The sequence below is a fragment of the Symphalangus syndactylus genome, chromosome X (assembly GCF_028878055.3).
Source record: "Symphalangus syndactylus isolate Jambi chromosome X, NHGRI_mSymSyn1-v2.1_pri, whole genome shotgun sequence".
NCBI lineage: Eukaryota > Metazoa > Chordata > Mammalia > Primates > Hylobatidae > Symphalangus > Symphalangus syndactylus.
Genome location: NC_072447.2, coordinates 101599394 through 101621486, shown reverse-complemented (window position 1 = coordinate 101621486; position 22093 = coordinate 101599394). Strand labels below are relative to the sequence as shown.

Genomic DNA, 22093 nt, shown 5'->3' with positions numbered 1-22093 from the left:
GTAATGTATAGACACACTCCTGGGTTTGCTTTGGCTTTTTGGGGACCTTTTCCAAACATCCCATACATTTTCACAAAGAGAATCATCAACTGAGTTTAGAAAGAATGAGATCAGGGACAGGGACTGGAGAGGCGGTGAGCCCCGGGGCACCTGGGCATTAGGCCCGGGTGTGGCAGGCAGCGGTGGCCTGGGGGTTTCATGGGGGAGCCTTCCTCTCCAGCCCACTGCCCCGGAGCTCTTCCTCAAAAAAAAAAAAAAAAAAAAGGATCAGAGACAGTCAGAGGATCACGAACAATTCTTACTCTTAGTCATTCATTTGTACCATGAACTGAGGGGAGCCAGTCAAGTAGAAATCGAAGAAGTCCTACAACCAATTACAAATCTAGTTTTGTTTGAAATATTTTCCCCTTGAAGCAGTATTCAAATTATCTATACATGTAACCTATATAGGCGTATTTGGCCTGGGACACTGTTTCTAACAGATATAAAGCAAATAACAGTCTTCACTCCAATGCTTAAGAATTGATTATTTTCAGGCCGGGCACGGTGGCTCACGCCTGTAATCCCAGCACTTTGGGAGGCTGAAGCGGGCGGATCACAAGGTCAGGAGTTTGAGACTATCCTGCCGAACGCGGTGAAACCCCATCTCTACTAAAAATACAAAAAAATTAGCCAGGCATGGTGGCGGGCACCTGTAGTCCCAGCTACTCGGGAGGTTGAGGCAGGAGAATGGCGTGAACCCAGGAGGCAGAGCTTGCACTGAGCCGAGATGGCACCACTGCACTCCAGCCTGGGCAACAGAGCAAGACTCCATCTCCAAAAAAATAAAATAAAATAATTGATTATTTTCCCAGCTAGCAATATGTGTTCATGTTTATTTATAAACATTCATCAGGCAAACTCTACCACCACTCTACCATCAAATGAAATGCAACGAGATAGATCATATGTAAAGATGATCTAGAACATATGCCACATTCCATAAAAATAAAATGATTAATTAACATATATGACAATATATGGTGACCCAATACATTTGCTTTCCAATGACTGGCTTTAGGATGGTTGAGCAGAGTTTATCCTGGCTTTATTCAGATGTAGTCACACTCTAAGCAGTCACTTCTATATGACTGCTTACTGTGCCACCAACTAGTTACTCATCCTCTGAAAGTCCACCCTCTTGATGACTTTTAACCTGTTGGCTCTTCTGAGGAGACTTGGCCCTAAGATCAGATAAGACCATGCTTTTAGGATCTAAGGAGGATGACTAACATTCCCAAGCTCTCCTTTAGGGAAGCTCAACTCTTCTCTAGATCTGTGACACCTCTGGTCCAAAGGGGAAGCGCAACTTCACATGAGAAGCATACTGTTTTAGCATCTGTTGTTTTTGTAATACTTCAAATCTTCCTCATGGATTTAGGGCAGCCAAAAACAAAGCTTCCCTATTTATGATGCTACTCATCACTAACAGAAAATCTCTTCATCTGGAAGTAGTCACGCTTTTATTTTTAAAATTATATACAACATGGAACCTACATAAACAGAACCAAGTGGCTGTTCTGTTTGGATCTAGTGTATCGAACACACTGACTGCATGCACTTAGGCTAATGAAGACCATCAATATTCTCTTGGGTGAACCAAAGCCCCCAAAATAGGCAGCTGAAACCCAGGAAACTGTGTAGATGAGGACAGGTTTCATCTCTCAGTGCACAAGAAATTTCAAAGTCATCTATGACAGAAATATTTAGAACTGGTAGAAACACGAAGCATTAATCAAAACCTTATGTAAATATTTATTTGATATTATATGGAATTTTTGTGTTTACTTTCATGAAGACCTTTTATTCAATAAAGGACACTGGGTGGTTCTTATAATTCTCAGAAATCTTTGAGAGATAAAACAGCCCTAAATATTCAAGAAAGGGAAATCTGTAAATCTGAAAGTCAGTTCAACACAGAGTGCTCACCCATTCAATATAGCCCTGTAGAGGGGACTAGCCTAACAGGCTCAAAATATCTAATTGAAAATATCACCAAATCACATGATACAACATTATCATATAAAGAAAACTCTGTATCATGCATCTGATTAGAAAACAAGTAAAAAGAATGACCAATACAAAGAATGCTTATGATACAGCTCAGAATGTCTGCATCATATGCAAAGATCTTTTTCAAAAACCCCTTCAAAAGACTATGAATAACACAGTAGAAATGAGCAGATGAAGAATGGAAAGAATGTTCAGTCTAGTTTACAGAATAGGGAGTATTTCCAAGAGAAAGTAGGTTTTAAGTCATATTTTAAAAGATAAAAAAGACACCTAAAGGATGGAAGGACAGGTGCAAAGGCATGGAGAAGAGCAAATGTAAGTAATGCACAGATTATTCAAAATCAAGACTGAGAAACTCTCCAATTTCTAGAGATCCATTACAGCATTTAAAAACAGAAGAAAACAGGTGGCAATCATTGCAATCACTTCTTAAGAACGAAAATGAATTGATGGAGGAAAAACAACGCCTAGTCGAATCAAGTAATGTGATGTGCTAGACTGGAGGAAGTCTAGAGACAAAGACCAACTAGAAAACAATAGTAGTCTAGTCCTATGGGCATGGGAGGTGAGAGTAAAAAATCTTCAGTCAGTAAGAATGCATGATGAGCTGGGATCAAAGAAGAGAGAGGGGATGAAAAAAATTCCAGGAGATAAGAAATATAGGCCTTCATTTGGGGGAAGGATGAAGACTATGAGTTCTTTTTGGGATACTCTTTCAAGTAATAGTTGAATGTTTAAGTGTTAATTCTCTTTAGATAAATGGCCGGAAAGAGTGACAGGTTACAGCTAAATAAATGTCTAAGATACTCATCTCTACGCGTGTTCAATGTGTGTAGTATTTTATAGTTTGCAAGGGTTTTTAACATATGCTCATATTTAATTTGTATAATAACCAATTTTTATAAGTATACATTTCCCCCCTTCTAAAGGCAAAAAATATATGGCTAAAAGAAAAGTGATTTGCCCAAGGTCACATAGAGAATACATGACTGAAACCCAAAAGAATTTTTTTTCCACTACACTGAGAGTGGCATTTTAAGTATAAACCACCGAAGAGTAGAAACTCCAAAGAGACGATGTAGCAATTAGTCATAGCACTCAAGGAAGAAAAGCAGACACCTTCTTTGCTTTTCCCGAGACGCAACTAATTTTTCAACACTATTCAGCTATATACACTGAAGAAAAATTATGAAATGAAGGCCAAAATATGTACTCTTATTTTTCTCACAAAGCTGAAAGACTTCATTAAATAGTTCTGTCACTCTGAATCCTTCATATGCGATAAAATAAATGATGGTCTTATTAGTAATTGAACTACCCTTTCATTTTACTAAAATGCTGCTTATTAATGCAGAAACGGAATCCAATGCCCCTTATACTGCATTAAGTAAAATTAAGTCTTTATTTTTTGGCACCTAATTATATATTTCACAACACAAACAATAATGAATGTCAATGAAGACATTTATAATGTCATCTAATACTGGAAGAAGATGTTTCAAGAGATAATTTAATTTCTACTCTGACTTCCAATGACAGAGATTGCACTAAGTGTTTTTAATTAGTAAACTTTCTGTTACTACTTTTTATTGCTGTCCAGCAGTCAACTCCCCAACCCGCTCGCCCACCTGCATACCACAGCAAGGAAAAACAGGTCAAACAATGGGCTTTAAAAAAATCAACAAATTGAGCATCTTATGAACCAAGTTGTGATCCCAGATTGACTATGTGATGTAAACCTCTCTGAGCCTTGGTTTCTCCTCCCGTGAAATAAGGGAAATGAATAATTTATAAAGCTTACTTTAGTTTTAATTTTGGTGGCCTCTGATTCTATGACACAGATACAAAGGCAAATAATTTTTAATTGACAAACAAAAAAAGATATATATTTATGGTGTACAAAATGATGTTTTGATATATGTATACACTGTGGAATGACTAAATCAAGCTAATTAACATATCCATTATTTCACAAACTTAATTTTTTGTGATGAGAACATTTAAAATAGAACTTAGCAATTTTCAAACCTGCAATACACTGTTATTAACTATCATCACCATGTTCTAAAATAAATTTCCTGAACTATTCCTCCTATCTGAAATTTCATATTCTTTGATCAATATCTCCCAATCCCCACTCCCACCTCTAGTCCCTGGTAACCACCACTCTACTCTGTGCTTCTATGAGTTTGACTTTTTTAGGTTCTATATACTGTATAAATGAGATCACACAGTATATGTCTTTCCATGTCTGCCTTATGTCACTTAGCACAATGTCCTGCAGGTTCAAAGATTTCCTTCTTTTTAAAGGGTGAATAGTGTTCCAACATGTACATACTATAAATTTGAGCACAATGTGTATAAGGCTGAAGGGAATGGTCACACCTTAGTAAGTACTTCATAGATGAAAGGTTCCACAATTTGAAGAGAAGAAAAAAAAAGATATTTTAAGCATTCTATCAAGTAGAATTCTCCCTATCATATTGGCTTTCACCCATATGCTTTCTAGACATTCCTAGGAGGGAATCCTGCTTACGGTCTTTCCTGTAAAGTGATACCTCTATAGGTTACTCCCATCTAACAACTCTCCCCTTTGCCTGCTGTCATATACTAATCCATTCTTCTACTTCTGATCAACTGAAAACACTCTTGAAGCCACATTTTAGCACTGCCATCTAGCTATGTTAGTCCCCAAGTATTTATTATATTTTGCAATTCTTTATTAGAACAAATACTCAAAGTTGGTATTAAATCCTAACTAGTTATTCTGAATCGGTCACACCATTCCTGATTAATTATTTAATATGACAAATTGTTGGCCGGGAGCGTTGGCTCAGGCCTGTAATCCCAGCACTTTGGGGGGCCGAGGCAGGGGATCACCTGAGGTCAGGAGTTCGAGATCAGCCTGGCTAACATGGAGAAACCCCATCTCTACTAAAAATACAAAAATTAGCCGGGTGTTGGTCTGTAGTCCCAGCTACTCAGGAGGCTGAGGAAGGAGAATCGCTTGAGCCCAGAAGGCAGAGGTTGCAGTGAGCTAAGATTGTGCTGCTGCACTCCAGCCTGGGCAACTAAACGAGGCTCCATCTCAAAAAAACAAACAAACAAACAAAAATTATTCTACTGCCAAACCTTCAGAAAAGGTCATGTTTCCACTTTTAGGTACTTTGATTTCTATATTCTTCTACTGCCAAAACTTCAGAAAAGGTCATGTTTTTACTTTTTAGGTACTTCGTTTTCTGGAAAATGTTTTCTAGTAATACTCGAACTAAAAAGACACAATTTCATTCATATTATTGATAATTTTATATAGCTATGATTTCAAATATTCTCATATATTCTAAATGATTCTTTTTTTTTTTTTTTTTTTTTTTTTTTTTTTTTTTTTTTTGAGACAGAGTCTCGCTCTGTCGCCCAGACTGGAGGGCAGTGGCGCAATCTCGGCTCACTGCAAGCTCCGCCTCCTGGGTTCACGCCATTCTCCTGCCTCAGCCTCTCCGAGTAGCTGGGACTACAGGCGCCCGCCACCACGCCCGGCTAATTTTTTGTATTTTTAGTAGAGACGGGGTTTCACCGTGGTCTCGATCTCCTGACCTCGTGATCCGCCCGCCTCGGCCTCCCAAAGTGCTGGGATTACAAGCGTGAGCCACCGCGCCCGGCCAATGATTCTAAATATAGAATATATGATTCTGATATTACTCAGTATACTAAAATAAAACAAAATCTAAACAAAAAATATGCAAATACAAAAACACCAGGTTCCTAAAACATTTTCAGATCACTTGCCTTAAGGACCTCAAATTATGATAGCCTCATTTCAGTTTTTAATAATAATACAAACATTGAAAGCTAAATTTTACAACACCAAAGACATGAATAATTTACAGTAATATAAATCCAATAACACATTAAAGCTGTTGGAAACAATTGATGGATAAACTTTTGTTTCATTTATTTAAGTGGAATATTAAAAAATCTATAGAATATGTATAAATATTAAAAGGTTTTGATGGCATTCTAGAGTCCTCATTCTCACCTACTGCAGTCCCCCCAAAGCAGCTCTTGCTTTAACATTCCTTTGATTTCTTTATCTAGAGGCCCCTTACTAGTTTATCGTCATTCAATTATATTTGTCTACTCTGAAGACTACATTTCTCTTGTCAGCATGCAAATGAACTAAAATACAACGTAAAGCCCGAAAAATAAAGATCAAAGGGGTTAAAGTGAGGTTTCTGAATAGTCCCCTCAAAAATAGTACACTACTCCTGGACACTTCCTTTGTCCCTATTTGATATCTCTATTTCTGGGATTCAGACAGTACAGAGAAAGGAAGAAGCCCCAGGAGAATTATCACCCTGCTGATAATTCTTTCCATTAACATAGAAAACCGAGGGCTGACTATTCAATTGTAAGTTTTGAAGGAAAATATTTCAAAATATCAATTGTAACTGTACTGTTCCTACTCACTGGAAAAGACATTTTTCGTGTGCCTATCATGTAACCAGCAATGTGCTAGGGGACTTTTTCATGTGTTATTTAATTTGATCCGTTCAATAAACTTACTAGCTATTTAAAAGATAAAAGAAAATGGACTCAGAGAGGTTAGGTAACTTTCTCCCATTCATATGGCTGGTGAGTGGCAGAGCTGGGATTCAGATCCAGCTCTCTTCACTTCAGAGAAGAAGTCATTACCATGATATTATTTGATTTATCTAAATGACATATTTAAAAACAAACAAAACAAAAATAAATAAGTTTTTAAAAATGGTGTAAAGTGAATTGCTTAGCACTATTAAACTATAAATGTAAATACTATGTGGTAAAGGAAAAAAAAAAAGCCTATTCACACTGATATGATTGCCTGTATCCACAGTTGGAAAATAATTATGACCTGTACTTTAAGCAATGCTTGACTAGTGGTATTTGCAATGTAATGGGAATGCATTCTGTCAGAATCAGAGCTTAACATGAATACTTTCCATTCCTGGGATATAGAATTTGTAAATGTATGGTATCATTTTGTTTGGACCTATTCTAATTAAATGTCCAAAACCTGTCATGAAGTTTATAATAAACACAGAAAATAAAAGCAAATGATTGGGAGCATATTAAATTCTGAAACTTTACTACATGTACTTCAGAAATAAAAGTAATTCTTAAGACAATGGTTCTCAGCCAGGGAAAATTCTGCACCCCAGAGGAGATTTTTCAAAGTCTAGAGGCAATTTGGGTTGTCACAACTGGTGGTGGAGCTGCTACTGGTATCCAGTGGGTACAGCCACAGATACTGCTAAACATCCTATAATGTACAGGACAGCAGTCAAAAATAAAAAAAGAGAGAGAAAATGGGCCCAAAACATCAATAGTGCCAAAGTAGAGGAAACCTGATTTAAGCATATGCTTTCAGCACTTGCTAAATACTTTTAAATTTATTCATTGTGTAATATTTAAGACACGAAGATGGATACAAAGACAATGAATCTACGTGTCTACCACTGAGTTTAAGAAATTAAAAGAGTTAAATTTCCCTTGTGTATTTCTTCCTGCCTCCCTAAAATATTTTAAAGAGATTAGTTAAAATACCATTATGTTATACCCATTATTATACTATGTTAAAGTGTGCCATAGCATGTTAAATTTTATATTATATTATGTTAGATTATACTATAACTATCACAAGTCTTTAAAAGATTTAATAACTAGGTACATTTCTATTTTACATAGGAGGATATCTAGAATTATAATAGAACCTTGCAAAAAGAATGTAAAGATTTATTCCTTATGTATAGAAGGAAAGGTTTTGATTACCTCTTTAGTACACAAGAGAAAGTGGTTTTATAGATATGATCAATTACAAACGTGTATAATTTGTTAAATATATGACTAGCCAATAAGCTTTGGATTTAAAACAAATTTGTATGCTACAAAAAATGAATAGGGAGCTAGCTGGGGGAGGAAATCATGATTGTTCTCTATCTCTCTGATAATTCCATCAAGGACATTATAGCCTTGACTCCTGTACCCTGAATCTCTTAGGCTAAGTGTCTAATGCTTTTTGTCTAGAAGTAGCCTCACAGCTAGTACTTAGAGTAGGGGTTATGGTATAACTTTGCTTTTCATTTCCCAGTTCAGATTTTGGAAGTTTATATAAGGAAAAATAGGCCACTTACCAAGTTTTACACTTGTTTTTGTTTGTTTTGTTTTTGAGATGGAGTCTCGCTCTGTTGCCCAGGCTGGAGTGCAGTGGTGTGATTTTGGCTCACTGCAACCTCCATCTCCCGGGTTCAAGCGATTCTCCTGCCTCAGCCTCCCGAGTAGCTGGGACTATAGGCGTGCACCCCCGCACCTGACTAATTTTTGTATTTTTTTTTTTAGTAGAGTCAGGGTTTCATTATGTTGGTCAGGCTGGTTTCAAACTCCTGACCTCAAGTGATATTCCCTCCTCGGCCTCCCAACGTGCTGGGATTACAAGCACGAGCCACTGCACCCGGCCCCTAGTTTTATACTTACGAGGAAATTCCTATTCTACCCTGACCATTATCTAATTTCAATAGACCCAATGGATATAGTATGAAATAATCAAAATTTTAATGAAGTTCTACCATGGTTTAAAGTGTCCAAGGCAGCATAAAATATGATTTCTGAGATCGCATCTTACTGAACTGTTAGTGAGACTTACGTTTTGCTAAAAATGTAAATAGGCTCATTTTTTTTTTTTTTTTGAGACAGTCTCTGTCACCCAGGCTGGAGTGCAGTGGTGCGATCTCGGCTCACTGCAAGCTTCGCCTCCCGGGTTCACGCCTTTCTCCTGCCTCACCCTCCCAAGTAGCTGGGACTACAGGTGCCCGGCGAATTTTTTGTATTTTTAGTAGAGACGGGGTTTCACCGTGTTAGCTAGGATCGTCTCGATCTCCTGACTTCGTGATCCGCCCGCCTCAGCCTCCCAAAGTACGGGGATTACAGGCATGAGCCACCGCGCCCAGCCGATTTTTTTTTTTTTTCTTTTTTTGGAGATGGAGTTTCCCTCTTGTTGCCCAGGCTGGAGTGTAATGGCACGATCTCGGCTCACTGCAACCTCTGCCTCCCAGGTTCAAGCGATTCTCCTGCCTCAGCCTCCTGAGTAGCTGGGATTACAGGCGTGCACCACCATGCCTAGCTAATTTTTGTATTATTAGTAGAGACGGGGTTTCACCATGTTGGCCAGGCTGGTCTCAAACTCCTTGACCTCATGTGATCCACCCGCTTTGGCCTCCCAAAGTGCTGGGATTACAGGCGTAAGCCACCATGCCCGGCCATAGGCTCAATTTTTTATATTTTAAAAACATTTTGCACAATCCAATTAGTATAAGAAAAAATTAATTGTTTAAAGCTACCTTTTCTTTCTCTGTGAACAACAACACAGCTGGTGATGGTGACAAATGAAAATAGTGGCATTAATCAGTAATAGACATAGAGAGAATAAAAATAAGTAGTGATAACATTTGCTTGGAATATGTGTAATTATAATAATAGACTGAAAGTAGCAAACAAGGGTCAAATGAAACTTCAATAAAAGAAAAAAACAAAAAAAATTTTTTTTAATCACCTAACTATTTAAGAGCAAAAGATGCAAAAGAAGAGCAGCTCATAGATAAAAGAATTTTCAGACTGCAAAAGCATGCCATAATTATTCCACCATGATGAGAAATAAGAAAGAAATGTTTTATGATTGTTACTGTCATTGCTACTGTTTCATTTTCCCTAAAGAATTATGAAAATGAACATGGTGAATACAAGTTGCTATTTAAGAGAAAAATGTTTTCAAATTCTACAATACTAATGCCATTATAGCCTTAATTGATATACTTGTAGTCTTCTAAAGTCATCAACCCTCGTAAAGTGCACGCACACATGCAGACTCACAAGCCTGCATAAAATATAGATGGTCGATAGCCATGTAAATAGATCAGTGATTACAAATATGGATTGAGGAGACAAAAACGAGCTCTACTGTTACACATGTATGAACTTCCTGACTATAAGAATAATTATATTCTAGAACTGGTTAATTGAGGGAAGTTGAAGAATCTTTTTTCCCTGCAGAATCAATAGATACCCATCTATCTTTGATGACTTAGGTGTAGCATTGCCTGGAATCAGGGGAATGGACTGGATGATCTTCATGTCATTCTGATTATTCTGTCGGTATCCAATAATAAGTTACATAGATCATATAATCTGTTTTGAGATAAAAAATCACATTTGGGAAAACATAATCATGTGGCAACCTATAAATACCACACATTGAGTACAGTGCTGGTTACTCAAATGGGCTTCAGAAAAGTAAAACAGCCAATATATGTAGAAATTATTGATGGGGTGGGGGAGGGGGATTGTGGGGGATAGAAGCAAGCTGGCATATTGCCATGTATGCATTGTAGAGAAACATCTATGGAGGTATTTCTGTAGTTTCCAGGTTTGGAGGCATCCAGGAGCTGTATTTCACCTCAGGTATTATTAAGGAAAATTAAGGTCTTTCATCAGAGAAAGAATTTACTTAGGAAGGAAGGAAGAAAAGAAGGGAGGGAGGAGAGGAGGAAGGGAGGGAGGGAAGAAGGGAATGAGGGAGGAAGGGAATGAAAGAATGTAAGAGAAAGTAGCAGGAAGAGAGGAAGGAAGGAGGGAGGGAGAGAAGGAAGAAAGGAGGAAGGAAATGTCAAAAACAAAACAAACAAACAAACAAACAAAATACAAGTGGAAGAAGAACAATAGATAGGACACCAGACAGTTGCACGCCCAGTAGGAATGCAGATGTCCCTTATAAGAGAGACAGAGACCAAAATACCATGAATAAACACAACAGTTGCTTAAGGAATACAGGTGTCTGGTATATAGTGTAGATTGTTTCAAGAAAAAACTATAGAAAAATAACTATTTAAACTAAATAAGTCATTATAATCTGACATATCGAAGGAAATATCTCTTCTCCCAATCTCATTCTCTTATTCACCACTCCTTAAAAGCCTCTTGTGTTGGCTTTGATGATACACTATAGCATCCTGGCCATCTCTCTGATATGCTGACTCCTTTTGCTCTGATTTCTCTAATAGCTCCCATCCCCTTGACATGTACGGTCCCGAGATATACAGTCCTTAACTTTCCATTTGTTACTTTTTTCATGAGGAAACTTAAGAACTCCATTGGTCCTGATATTCTAACCATCACTTCTTTGTAAAGGACTCCAAAAATCCTTATTTTCAGTCTCAGCCTCTATTCTGACCTCCAATACATTTTCCAATGTAATGTTTTTTGTAAAATTTTTCTCCCTTGCCCTGAAAGTATTTTCTCCCCTACCTGATTTGCCTCTTTGTGTCAGGGCTACAACCATTATCTCTACCACCAGGATTTTTCAATTAATCATTTTTTAAAAATTCCTTATTTACCCAAATTCCCTTTTCTCCTACTTCTGAAATATTCAGGGCTTTATTACACCTTATGCTTGAAACTGCAATGATGTCCCTTATGCTTGAAACTGCAATGATCTCCTTATGTCGAGTCTCTTTACATCAAGCCATCTGATATACTGCAGCTAAGAGTACCTTTCCTAAGCACACAATTTGACCATGACCAAACTCAATAGCTCAGCATTCATGTTGTCTACCAGGAATCAAAACTTCTGGTGTATATAGGGGTTAGGAATGAGTCAGAGTAAGTAAAATGCAATAGGGAGTGGTGGCACCTGTGGCAAACTGGAGAGTGTGTGACATTAAAATTTCACTGATTAGGCACTAGAAAGGCCAAATAAAACAGAAGTGAGGGAGAGAAAGTGAGAGGTAGAGAGCGTGAATGCCTGTGAGTCACCAATTTGCTATCTGTGTGCCTCTAAAATATGACCACCACCAAGCTACTAATCTTTTATGTGCTCTTTCTCATTGCTACCCTATATGATGGCTTATCTATACCAGAAAAATAAAGACACTATCCTTTATATACCTCAAGCCTTTGGCCACCATTCTCCTATCCTAGCCCTCTCTAACTGAATCCTACTAGTGTTTCAAAGTCTAGAACACTTCTTCCAGGAAGACTACCTTAACCACAGCCCACCCTAACCTACAGTTCACCTTCTGTGAACCTCTGTATCAGGATAAAATAAAATAAATAGGATTATATAAAATACCAATTACATTTAAATAGTTATCAACATATTTACCAAAATAGTGATATAATGATAGAAGTTCTTGATTAAAGCATTAAAAATAATTTCTAGTCACAGCTCTAATAAGTACTGTAATTTTGAAGCATTAATGACTGTAACAGTATTTTAAGATCTCTGCCACAACTATAATGTGATATGAAAATATTTATTATTTCTATTAGTGAAAAACTTAGAGGTACTGTTAATACTTTGGTCTGTTGCCTACACTCTTAAATAATATGCTAAATATTAATTAGAAGATAATGAAAATAAAGATGTAATATTCTTCACAAAAAAGTTCAGGACCCCCTGAATTCTCTCCATGGGTCCCCAAAGAGGGCTTTGAACTCCAGCTTACCAACCTATGCTTTATCATATCTTTACAAATTATTCTGCAGTAATAATATACTATATTTTATGTTGATCATCTTTTTTTCACATATTCCTTAAGAATGTAAGTATAAACTCCCTACCTAGAATCATTTGCATGCACTAAGGATCTCAAATAGAACATACTTTTATTTTTCCCTTCACACATGCATCACTTTTTTCAAACCGCTCGTTTCATTACTCTGTCAATGCTCTATATGTGTGTCTATACATATTTCTGTTTTACCACTGATATCCTAAAAAGCAATGACTGATTGGTCTTAGATTTTTCTCTCAATAGATCAAATTCAATTATACTGAAACAAATTTTGAAAGCTAGAATAATGATTCTAAAAGTCACCAAAATTTAGTACACATTATTTGACAGTAACTCATAATTACATATATTAAAAACTCCTCAACAGCCTCAGGATATGGTGTACTTTTAAATGTTTCTACGTGCTACTGCAAGTATTTTAGGCCATTTCAATTTTTCCCACATAAAGAACTCATTTTCTAACTTAAATTTAGATGTTTTGAAATAAAATGAAAATTGATATTTATTAATAACCTGGAGCTGGATCTTGCTGATTAAATAAAAGTTTTTCTGTTTTTTTTTTTTTTTTTTTTTTTTTTTTTTTTTTTTTTAAGTAAGACAATTATCCTGCCAACTAACTAAATTCTATTAGCTGTCTGCCCAGCAAGAGCCTATTGACCCATACTGGAAGAGAAAATACTACTACTGTTAATTCAAGTTCTGGGAAGTGATGTATCCTTAATTGTTGTTTGTTGTTTTTGTTGCTATGAGGAGACAACCATGCTACATGAGCAAAAAACTATAATTATGCATGGATGGAGTTTAGCACTGTAATCAAATAGAACTTACAACAAAGTTAATCTGATGATACACATTTAATGCCATGCATTATCGATGTGCAACATGGTAATTAGACATAAACGGTAAACAGCTCAAATGAATGGCAAATTGATGTTACTTTTCCATCACTGAAACAAATGTTCTGGAATTGGGGGGAGAAAAAGGTGCTAGTGATTATAGTCTTTTCTCCTGACAGAGGGAAGCCATCTCTCTTGGGGACTAGAAAATCATGTAATTATTTCTACCCAGGAGCATCCATCCTCCTTACCAGAAGATACTCAGACATTTGATTTGTCTAGATAAAAGCAATACTAACGTTAATAACTCAGGTGAGTTACTCACCACTTAGGCCTTACACCCATACCCAAGTAGCACAATTCCAATTATGTATATTATACTACATGTTAAACTGTTTTCTTCCCACAAGCAAAACTAAGAAAATGGGTTTTGATCAAACAGGGTAAGGATTGAGAAGAAACTTTAGAGTATCTGGTACTGAGAAGGAAAGCAAGTTGGCTTTGAAAAAGTCCTCAGCAAACAGAAGGCACAAAATTGGTGGGTAAAGCAGGATATGGGTAAAATGTACAGATACATGAAAAAGATAAAGAGATAAAGGCTTAGAAAAGGGAATGGAGGTCTAAAAACAAGGAAGAGATGACATAGGTCATCTTATTACACTTTAGTCCTATTTTTAAAAATCATGCCTAGATTTAAGACATATATATGAGGTAAACTTTAATGTAAGCCTACAATCCAAAATAGAGGAGCTTCCACAGAGACATCACTTGCTCAAATTATATATGCAGGTTCTCTGAGATTTAGAGAGTTTGCAGGGAATATGGCAAAATTGTTAAAGTTATAGCATAAGCTATTTAACTATTTGATGTTTTTGTTTTGTTTTGCTTTGTTTCATTTTTTTGAGAGAGAGTCTCACTCTGTCGCCAGGCTGGAGTGCAGTGGCACGGTCTCGGCTCAGTGCATTCTCCACCTCCCAGGTTCAAGTGATTCTCCTGCCTCAGCCTCCTGAATAGCTGGGATTACAGATGCGCACCACCACACTCAGCTAATTTTTCTGTATTTTGAGTAGAGACAGGGTTTCACCATGTTGGCCAGGATGGCCTCGATCTCCTGACCTCGTGATCTGCCTGCCTCAGCCTCCCACAGTGCTGGGATTACAGGCGTGAGTCACCACACCCGGCCCTATTTGATGTTTTCTAAAACTCAAAACCAACTCATGGCTCAAAAACAAAAAACAACAAAATAAAGAAAAACAGAAAAAACTATAATGACTACACCCTTCCCCAAAAATCTTTACAGTTATTCCTTTCAAAAATTAAACCAGACAGGGCCAGACATACCAATAATTCAAATAATGTGTTAGATCTGTATAGTCCTTTATTATACAAAGCACTTTATTTGGTTAAAAGCTCACAATGACCCTGTAATTTCAAATGAGAAAATAGAGGTTTAGAAAGATTAAACAGTTTGTTCGTGGAAGGCAGAATAATATAACAGCTTTAGAGTCAAGACATTGTTTTGAATCCTAGTTCTGGTACTTTGCCACTTACGCCACTTACACCACTTACAATCTTTGTGAAATTGGGCAATCTCTCTAAACCTCAGTTTCCTTATTTGTAAAATGACAATAATAGTACTTATCTCATAGGATTACTGTAGGATTCAATGAAATAAAAAATACAGAAAGTGCTGGACATAATCAGCAATACATGTTATGTACCCAAACAGAGTTGGGTAAAAGTTAGATACTCAACTTAACAATGGGTATGTTAAATACCCACTAATTTTCAGCAAGCTATTTAACCTCTTGACCCCTCAGCTCTTTCACCCATAAAATGGTAAGAACGATATATACTTAATGCAGCCATTTTGGTGATGAAGTACATGTAATTGTATGTACAGTGAATAATGGACAATGATATGTCTATATATGCATATGCTTATACTGAAACGGATATATAGCTTATAAGTGGCAGAAACAGATTAGAACCTAGATTTTCTATACTGAGTCCTCTTACTATCAACACAGCTAGATATTCCTGATTTTATTAAACTACTCAATGTCTTCTTAAAAATCTAATTATAGAAGCGAATTTTCTTACAACTCCATTGAGAATAGCCCAAAAAAATCTGTGAAAATGAATTTCAAAAGGAAAATATCCAACTTACCTGAATTAAAGCCTCACTCAGCATGTCTTCATTAACCTCCAGAATAATGTTTCTTATCTCTTCATATGGCATGCGATATGATCCCAGAAAGATGGCTAAAATAAAATTTGATTTTATTACAAGTAGAACAGCATCAACATGTTAAAGTCCTAATAAATGCCTGATTTTCATTTCATAGACTCAAAATACGAAATTTGTCACTAATACTAATATACAGAATTATGAACAAACAAAAGTTGTTCCATTTGATAGACTACTCACTCTATCCATCTAGACAAAATGGCCTATTTTCTCGGGCTCTAATGTTTATAGCTAGTGCATATTTACACACAAAATAAAATTCCTACTAATAGCACTCATGACTACATGCTTATGCCTTTTAGATTAGGATGATAACACAAAATGACCCATGAAAACTTGAGAGATTTTATTTCAAGTTGACCTTTTTATTCAATGAAGAATTTAGTGCAGAGATTGTCAGATGCATCCAACACAGTATTTCTCAGGAAACACAATAAAATAACCAAATAAAAAATCATATCCATCTACTCTGCAATTCTCCCACATAAGAAAAAAATTAAAGTGCCTAAATCATCAGTGTGCTCTGCATTCCTGCTTCTATTCCTGTGGTACACTATTACTTACTTTATATATTGACTCACAATTTCCCCTGCCAACTTTTTCTTAAATGGAAATCTATCGTATCATATTAGAATAATTCAGCAAATTAAACCTAGAATAGCTAACAATTATTCAGAAGGTACTTGCAACAACATGTTCCATTAAACATATTTTTTAAAGAACACAGATGTGTTCTATCACCAGAACTTGAACATTTCTTTTTTCTTTTTTTTCTTTTTTTGAGACAGAGTTTCGTTCTTGTTGCCCAGCCTGTAGTGCAATGGTGCAGTCTCGGCTCACTGCAAACTTTGCCTCCCAGATTCAAGCGATTCTCGTGCCTCAGCCTCCCAAGTAGCTGGGATTACAGGCATGCGCCACCACGCCCGGCTAATTTTGTATTTTTAGTAGAGGCGGGGTTTCACCATGTTATCCAGGCTGGTCTTGAATTCCTGACCTCAGGTGATCCACCTGCCTTGGCCTCCCAAAGTGCTGGGATTATAGGTGTGAGTCACCATGCCTGGCACCCAGAACTTGAACACTTCTAAGAATTTTTTTTTTTTTTTTTTCATGAAAAGGTCTATATGCCTTCAGCCACACCAAAGGAAAACAAAATCCTCACTCTATAGGCAAATGATTACCTTATACATAAGACCAAATGAGATCTCCACAATCTAAAAGAATAATGTTGACAGAAATCAACCAGCAATTGAGATCCTACTGTGTTTTAAAGAAAAGTACTGAACGTCAACTTTGAAAATGTACTATCAAATAAGCAATGTACACATTCACAACAGCTACTGGTAAACTGCTTCTCTGACAGCAACATTTCCACTGACATGAGAATGATGTTTTGTTTATTGTAATGATTCCCTACACCACATTCCTTAACAAAATAAACTCCCATGGTATTACTGTGCAATTAGAAATGCTTGATGTGTGGAAATTTCTGATGCATAGTGTTTTAGTATCAGCAAAATCTAAACAGTCTACTGTAGTGACAGAACAAAAATTCTGATTTCAAGACAGAGGGAAGAATATGTTAAAACTTAAAGGCTTACATAAATGAAGATGGGTTTAACTGTCCATCTGCTTTAGAAAAAGTATACTTAATGGCTGACTGGTTTGTTAAAGGCTTCAAGGTTCACTAACCAGTTTTTAAATGCAGTTAAGGTTAACAATTTAAGTAGCCCACATCACAAATTACTTCAGACATAAAGGAACAGCAGTAGAAGGATTTGTCCAATGTAACTAGTGAATACTCTAAAACTATCAATCCCAGGTCTAGACAGAAGGAAAAAAAAATCCCTTTTTGTCAATTCTGCCTTATGTTTCACTATGTCCTCTAACAGTGTTTTATTATCATTACTTTCCAAATCTTTACTATTCCCAAGTTTCATCTGGCCTGACAGAGGCTGAATTAGAATTTTCTCCATACTGGCTAAGTGACAAAAAGGCAACCAAATCATGTTTACACAGAATTTTGTTTCTAGAAGATGCTAAATATGCCTGTTTAAAAAGGTTACAACTTTCATTAAATGCATTAAACAGCTCCCACCCCTCTCACCATTACCTATACCAATCCTACGAAGAAAATATTACATACACAGATTCTGAGCTGTTTTGGGATCCAAAATTCTCAGTTCTTTCACTTTCTTCTTTGTAGGCACAGTCTTCTTTTCTTCTAATGCTTCTGCATTCTTTTGAACTGAAAGAAAAAATGTTGATTCATAAACAATAAGGGTACTAATCCAAGCACACGGAATAACATTAGTAAGGCATATTAACTACATTAATAAAGCTCATTCTGAAATCAATAAATGTGTTTATTTCATTAGTTCAAGGAAGAGGATAAACATAAAAATACAGAGCTGTTTAGAGTTTTCACTACAAATTAAATATCAGCACTTAAGCAGAAAAGATAAGCCAAATAGAACCAAAAATCAATTGCTCCTTCTCACCTAATATGCAACATTAATTACTGCTTTACCAGGTACCTACAGCAGTACTGGAATTAAACATATAGTACAACCTCACTAATCTGAACTAATTGAGGGAAAAGGAAGACATGCATTTCTCTCAAAATATGCTAAAATTTAAACAATTCAGTGAAATTGCTTTAAAGCACCTAAGGTAAGTTTAACTGCTAAACAGGTTGCCATATAAAAATTCCTGCTGAGACTGTTTTGAAGAATAGTTATGAACCATTTGCAATTTGTACAACAGTAGCACCATTTGCATACATGTAATTAAACAAACTCAGCAATGTGATCTTTTGAGTAATTTAGCTTTGTATCCCTCGCTATTTGAAAAATACTATTTGCTTCCTTAGAACAGAAAGAAGATTTACTTTGCTTTCTTTAGAAGGTAACAGCATAATTAAAAATAGTTTAAAGGGCTGAAAGGGTAAGGAGTAGCAGTGCCAAGGAGTGGCTTTAGCCTTCCATAACCTCCATCAGCCAACTCCCCAAGTAGGCCAGCCCCAAAAACAATGTGGCTGTCTGCTATGAAAATAAAGCATTAAGTTAAATCTCCAAACCCCTCCGGTATAGAAATTTTATAGCTACCGTTGTACTCAAGTGTTGGCAGTTTACCTTTTCCAATATAAAAACAGGGTTATAAGTGATGGGGCCATCAGAAAATATGAGAAAAGTAAAGCCAGTACTTTTTCAGTCAAGTAGAGTATTAGGTCCTTGCCCCCAAATTCATGCTGCTTAATTACATCACTGGTTCATATATGACCATAATCATGCTGCTGCTTTATCAATGTTAAAAAGATAACTTCATTTTGAGGCAATAATGATATTATTTTAATTCATCTAATCTTTGTTAAGAAGACCACAAATGCATTATTCATTTTTTTAAGAGAAAAGGCAACATAAAACCACAGTACACTTTTACTTAGGGAATATGTTCATAGATGTTACCGTCTTGGAAGCAACATTCTACAGAATTCATCAAAATATTGGAAGTCCATTAAGACTTCCTTTGTTTTAATGGTACAACATATAGAAAAATTAAATGAGCATACTACAGAAATACCAGATATTAATAAATTACCTGGATAATTAACTCCTAACAGTGCTAAATTTTACCAGACTGGCCAATCTAAAGTTATGTGCAGTCTAAGGAGAATGGATAATTATACTTAAAAATTATGATCTTATGAGACATGGCAAGCAGTTTGCCATGTGGATTCAACACAACAGTCATTGCTACTACTGGAAGAAAAGTGACTTTTAATGTATTTCTCTTAAAATATATTAAAAGAATATATTTTATGTTGATATTTATCTGTATATATTTCTAAATATGTTTTAAAATATATTAAAACATATCTCAAATATTCTTCAAAGGATCTAAGAGCACAGAGTCTTTCATATGCAATAATCAACATTTTAATTTATTCTAACTGTCAAGCCAGTTCCAGCTTAAGACAACTGTATACAAGAAAATGACAGTCCAATAGTCATTCCCTTTGACTATAAAATGTGAAATATCTGAATCATATTGAAATTACTTCTAGAATCATTCACTAATTTGAACCCAGTCAAGGAAATAGTCAAGAAAATTTTCCTAATCTCTCAATATGACTTAAAATTCACTATGGGAGACTAATTAGCCAAGTACATATAAGAAAAACATGCTGTGCCATGAAGGACCTATAAAGATGGTTCTGCAAACTAACAGGATCCTGACTAACCCAGGAATAGATAATGCTCATTTAATGACTTTACATTTTTGCATTTTTAAATTAAAATATGGTCTAGCCTCTCCCCTTTTCAAGTGAACAAATTGTTTAAAATTAAGATTAGATGCCCTAAATATCTATAGTTCATAGTTTTCTTTCTTGAATCCCAACATATTTTCCTTGTGTTATACAACTTGGCTTAAATCCTGGGTTCGAAAAGTGATAAGAATTCCATGAGTGGGTACTGCTTTTCTGAGAATCACTAGAGAAAAACAAGTTTAAAACAGTTCTCTAACTAGCCAGGCTTTTTGCCAAGATAAATAATTACAGACCAGTGGCTATTATTGCCTTTGGCCTTCTTGTTTTTAAAAGCATTCCTTAGGGATCATGACCACAGGCTTAGATAAATAGAGAATTCAAAGAACAGCAATGAGACATCAAATATCCCTACAGTGTTCAACACATCATATGTTAAAAATTGCCTGCTTTCATAGTGACCTCAAAATGTCACTTATCCTAGGATACTTTTATTCTGTATGTTTCTAATGGTTACAAAACATTAAATAAATAGCAATTCTATAATTATTTGAAGTTACTTGGATGAAACTAAAAAGTTTTTTTAAGTTTCGATACAAAAACTTCATGAATTGATTTTATCATCAATTGCCCTATGGTCCTCAGATTCATAATGAGGCCTACAGTCAAATGTGACCTTCCCTGTACAAATGAAAAAACATATTGCAAATGGGTTTGAATCCAATATATGGAATTAATTTGAGTGTGTAAATTGGCACTGCTAATAGAATAATAATGAAACATTATAAAATACTGTCTGTAGGAAGATAATCCTAATAATAAAGACATTTATATTATTACTAAAGATATGTTAATATCAAGATACTCATTATCTAAGATAAAATGCCCACTGAGTATTCTTATATTTCCTTTAATACATGGATTTTTACAAGCAATTGTACTATAAATGTATTCCTTTACAACTGAGAAATGCTTATCAGCATAAATAAAGTAAACATGGTTATATTATTTCCCCAATTTAATATAGGCAATGTTCAGGAATCTCCTATTAATTTCTGATATCCCAGTGGATACACAGAACATGTGACAAGATATTATAATTTGTAGCAAGTATTAAGATATTTTAAATGGGTAACATTGGATAATTTACATAGTGATAACTAACCATGAATCATAGTAAAATTTGTATAACTACTTTATCTAAAAATTTCAGTGAGAAAGACTGATTTCTATAGCCAGAATCACATTCATTAATCTACCAAATATTTCTTGAGCACCTACTATGAATTAGCCTAGCATGAGCATACAATGGTACATAACACATAAATATCTACCCATACTGCATGGTCATATGTAAACCACTAATTATGGAAGTATCCCCAAAAGGTACCTAACATTTGTAATTTTCTTTATCCATAAAAATACAGCTTAGATGAATACATGTATATCACTCAGTAAATTCTCATTTTCTTATTGCAAGCATAGTTTTATATAGGGAACATCATATCTTTGAATCAGCATCACATTATGTGTTGCATCATATTATAAGAAATATGAGGATAATTAAAAGGATATCCCTTGCTATTAAGTACAATACATACAGGCCACGTGCGGTGGCTCACGCCTGTAATCTCAACACTTTGGGAGGCTGAGGGGGGCAGATCACCTGACGTCAGGAGTTCGAGACCAGCCTGGCCAATATGGTGAAATCCTGCCTCTACTAAAAAATACAAAAATTAGCCGGGTGTGGTGGCGGGTGCCTGTAATCCCAGCTACTCAAGAGGCTGAGGCAGGAGAATCACTTGAACCTGGGAGGCGGAGGTTGCAGTGTGCCAAGATTGTGCCACTGCATTCCAGCCTGGGCAACAAGAGAGAAACTCCGTCTCAGGAAAACAAACAAACAAAAAAGTACACTATATACAAAGCCAGGGTAATTAAAGCTAATAATAGTAGTGTCAACAAACACACTGAAAATTCATGTAACTTCACGCATACATATTTGTATATTTAACAAGTAAATGCCAACTGTTCTTTTACATATAACATACAAATATAAGAATTGTGATCCATATATACTTAAATACATATT

General features: G+C 35.8%; 1 protein-coding gene across 3 annotated transcripts in view; it reads right to left on the bottom strand.

The window, feature by feature from the left end:
- DIAPH2 (diaphanous related formin 2) overlaps positions 1–22093 on the bottom strand; it is a 953710-nt gene that overhangs the window by 547871 nt on the left and 383746 nt on the right. For all 3 annotated transcript variants that reach the window (XM_055269479.2, XM_055269480.2, XM_055269478.2), the window contains 2 exons: positions 17884–17985; positions 15660–15754 (listed from right to left, as the gene is read on the bottom strand). In XM_055269479.2, the coding sequence (XP_055125454.1) occupies positions 15660–15754; positions 17884–17985 (197 nt within the window). The remainder of the gene's footprint in view (positions 1–15659; positions 15755–17883; positions 17986–22093) is intronic.